The sequence below is a fragment of the Branchiostoma belcheri genome, unplaced genomic scaffold (assembly GCF_001625305.1).
Source record: "Branchiostoma belcheri isolate BF01 breed outbred unplaced genomic scaffold, Haploidv18h27 scaffold153, whole genome shotgun sequence".
NCBI classification, from domain to species: Eukaryota; Metazoa; Chordata; class Leptocardii; order Amphioxiformes; family Branchiostomatidae; genus Branchiostoma; species Branchiostoma belcheri.
The window spans coordinates 564,485-568,302 of NW_017802969.1; the positions used below are offsets into that span (position 1 = coordinate 564,485).

General features: G+C 37.2%; 1 protein-coding gene across 1 annotated transcript in view; it reads left to right on the top strand.

Annotated features, from left to right (window-relative positions):
* The window catches only part of LOC109465581, a 17,469-nt gene that overhangs the window by 3,678 nt on the left and 9,973 nt on the right, over positions 1-3,818 (top strand). The window contains exons 3-4 of the mRNA XM_019762937.1: positions 2,319-2,507; positions 3,594-3,680. Coding sequence (XP_019618496.1) covers positions 2,319-2,507; positions 3,594-3,680 — 276 coding nt within the window. The remainder of the gene's footprint in view (positions 1-2,318; positions 2,508-3,593; positions 3,681-3,818) is intronic.

Sequence of the window (3,818 nt, forward strand, 5' to 3'; positions counted from 1 at the left end):
CCCATATAATTTTATGTAAATTTTATCATTAAATATGCATAATTTATGCTAATTTGATGACGTCATTGGCCAAAATCCAAGATGGCGGACCATATCATTAGAACAGGTATATACAGGTTATTTTCATTAAAATTTCATCAATACTTCCATTTCTTTTTCCAAAAAAGGTTTAAATGAAGGTCTTTAGTATATTTACAATGTATTTTAGGCTTTATCATGAAAAAAAACTATTTTTGAAAATTCAAGATTGATGATCCAAGATGGCGGATATCTTAAATATGTATGACGTCATTTTATGACGTCACCGGTGTTGCTATGGGCAACATAAGACTTAGTACACCATAATATTCTGTCATAAACACTTTTGGTACAGTTATGTTGAATACCATTTAGTTTTCAGGGAAAAACCTATTTAGACGGTTTTGGCCAATAAAATCACATTAATGACGTCATAATGACGTCATATTACGTCAGAACGACATAAAAATTGTAGATATGATAAATTTTCACTAGTACACCATCCTCTGAAAATTTGGTGGTCATACGACATACCGTTCGCGAGTTCTTAGGGGGGGTCAAAAGAGCCCCCCCCCCGGTCCCCCCATGTCAAAAAAAGCCCGGTCTAGGTAGGGTTAAAGCATGCTCATGTGATCTGCTCTGGGAAATATTGTTTATATCGTATATCTTCCGTATATCTACATCAACGATATTTTACATCTAACGTATATATTGTTAACTGATGGTATCGAGACCAGAACTCAGGAAGCTACACAAAGATGCAAATCATGAATACACCAATGTCTCTCTACCATCTCTGCCAACAATCTCGTAGCCATGAGAGTAGTCAGCATTAAATGACACAAAACAACTATGGGTTACGTGAAACATAAAACTCTCTTGTGTTTGTTTTGTTTTCTGCTGTGGGTAGTTCATCTTTTCTTTCCGATTTTAATACGTTAAATCCTATAGATAAATTCAACTACATTCTCAGGGGAGATAACCAATACAGTATTCAAATAGGAAAATGCATTAAAGAATGTTTCGATCTTAGAGACCACATGTTAGAGAATAGTTAAACCTTTATTGTTACAGATAACGTTATCCACACATGTATTTAGCTTTGTTAGATCTTTAGTTGTAGAAGACCATACAAAAGTCATTGTACTTTTTGTTGTGTCAATAAAGAATCTTATATATATTCTATTACCGTCAGGTACTGAAGTGCCCTGCCCTCCCGGACAGAGCTCAGAAAACTTCGGATTCACACCTGGTTGCACAGGTAATTCCTTCAACGCATTCCCTTCTATTGCCAGTTTGAAACTAAAATGTTCATTCTTCTTTTGGACTGTTTTTTTTAAATTGCTTTCTTGAATTTGTGATTCAGGTAAATGTAATTAGATAACAACAGAGTTTTCACAGAGTGTTTTATGTTAGTATAGAAAATGTATTGTGTTGGGCGTCTGGTGTACGCAGCAGTCTAGAGAAATGCGGTTATTCTTTCGTCTGGCAAAGCGTTCAATCAATCGGCTCAAATACGCCCCAAATTATCTCAGCAATTTATCAGCGTTTAAAAGATATTCATTTCCAAACATTTCTTTCCGAAATCCACAATGATAATAAAGTTGCTAATTCAAAAAATAAACTTCGAACGTACAGATTATTAAAACACTCACATAATGAAGAAGATTATCTTAAGATCGCAAATGTACGTCACAGATCTGCCATTACTAAACTAAGAATCAGTTGTCACAATTTGCGAATTGAATCAGGAAGACATAACCGCACTCCTCTAGAGCAAAGAATCTGCCAATATTGTAGTTTAGGTAAAGTAGAAGACGAGGTACATTTTATTGTGGATTGTTCCATGTATGACAGCGAAAGAAACGTTCTTCTCGATTTTGTGTCAAGCAAATACTCCCAATTTAAGTATTTGAATAGTATAGAGAAATTTATATTCCTTGTAGTCTTTAACAAACCAGCTTTAACTACTCATACAGCCAACTACATTTATAAGATTACCAGAAAGCGAGAGGAAGTTGAAAGTACTTGTGTACTATAGCCGTTTTATTATCAACATCGATGATGTACTTTGTCAATATGTGACCTGTCTTTAGCCCAGTGGGGCAAAATGTACAATAAAGGTCTTCATTCATTTATATTGCGTGACAAATATGAATGTCCTTGAAATTTCCTGTTACATTATCGGATTATTTCTGACAGATCCCAGTTTCTTACACCACGAACTAATGGTTTGTGACCGTATACACATTTTTGTTTCGTTTACAGAAATTTTTCCAACAATTGAATTGAACCCTCAGCTGAGTAACGGCATCCTGGGAGGCACAGTTGTTATGTTCTGTGACTTCGACGCCCCACCCTGGTCCAACCTGACAGTGGAGGTGTTCTGGACTGCCGACAATGATGTCATCTATGAAACTTCTCTAGTCAATGGAGAGAGCCAGACAGTACTAGACCAGAATCACCTCAAACTTGGAATGGGAAAGAACGTGAGTTAATATATCACTGTGCCATAATTGCCTTCGTCAGAGGGGAATGTTTTAGGTTTGGCCACGGAGGAGTGGCTGTGGTGTGGGTCTTTAAAAAAACTCTGAATGCGTTGACTGGAGAAGCTGGATGGATGTTAATGATACACCATGTATTTGGTAGGTGAGAGGCAGTTATGAAAACAAAGGTCAAGTTCGAAAATGCTTCACCTAGCATTTTTCAGCGGTACTGCAGTAGGACTTTTATGCATATGCTGTTAACATGTGTAAAGGATAAGCCGAGAAGCTGTGACTGAATCTTAACTATCTTTTGTAGATGCGTGTAAGTCCAAATTTAAAAAAAAATTGTTTACCTGTCGTGTTCCAACGCCGCTGCATCGGATTGTGTTCGTGTTTTGTTACTTACTATTTTTCCTGGAGCCCTATACATTAAAATAACAACATGGTATACTAATATGATGGTAGGGTGCTTTAGTGCTTCTATACAGAAAAGTTCTGGTTTTTGCTTTGGTTTTGGGTTTGGCTAGAGTGACCTCCCCCCTTGTGACTATGTTGTGTTGTATGTAGGAGTGGATTCTATTGTCTGTATTGTTTTGAAGATATACTGGTGTAACCCTAGCTTATCAACGTATGTTTGTGGTGCAGATGACAGTAGTGGGGAGCAGTAATCGAGATGGGATAAAACAAGGGTTTGTAGTACTGTCCTTAGGACATTTTTGGTGAAGTAGCTCATTTCTTCTGATTTTTGCGACGATGCCTGTCAGTTTTTATTTTTTTTTTGTAGGCATGAAAAGTCCATGAAAGATGTTGGTCGATGTTGCAGCATTTGGACGTTAACTAAAGGTGGTTATCATTAGACATAAATAAATTAAAACAGGACCCCATTGGCATAATTCATACGAAACCCTAGAATAGCCGTGTAATGTATATATATTATGTGTAACGTTATATACATAACTTGCGACGGCGAACATAATTTGGTGAAGGTTTGATGTTGCTAAAATTGTACGCTTGTTTTCACCAGTACTCCGTTTTCATGTGACATTGTCATGGGCTCTTAATCATTCTGCATACTTTCTTAATCCTTAGATAACTTGTAAAGTCCGCGGAAGGTATACAACTGGAGGAGCACCCGGTACCCTCGAGGTCAGCAACGACTTTTTTGCAGGAGTGACGGTAAGTAACCCAGATGTGTAATTACCTTCACTAAGAAGGTTGTGTTTTCGTGTTTGTTACCTTCGCCAAGAAGGTTATGTTTTCAATAGCGTTTGTCTGTGTGTGTGTGTGTGTGTGTGTGTGTGTGTTGTGTGTGTG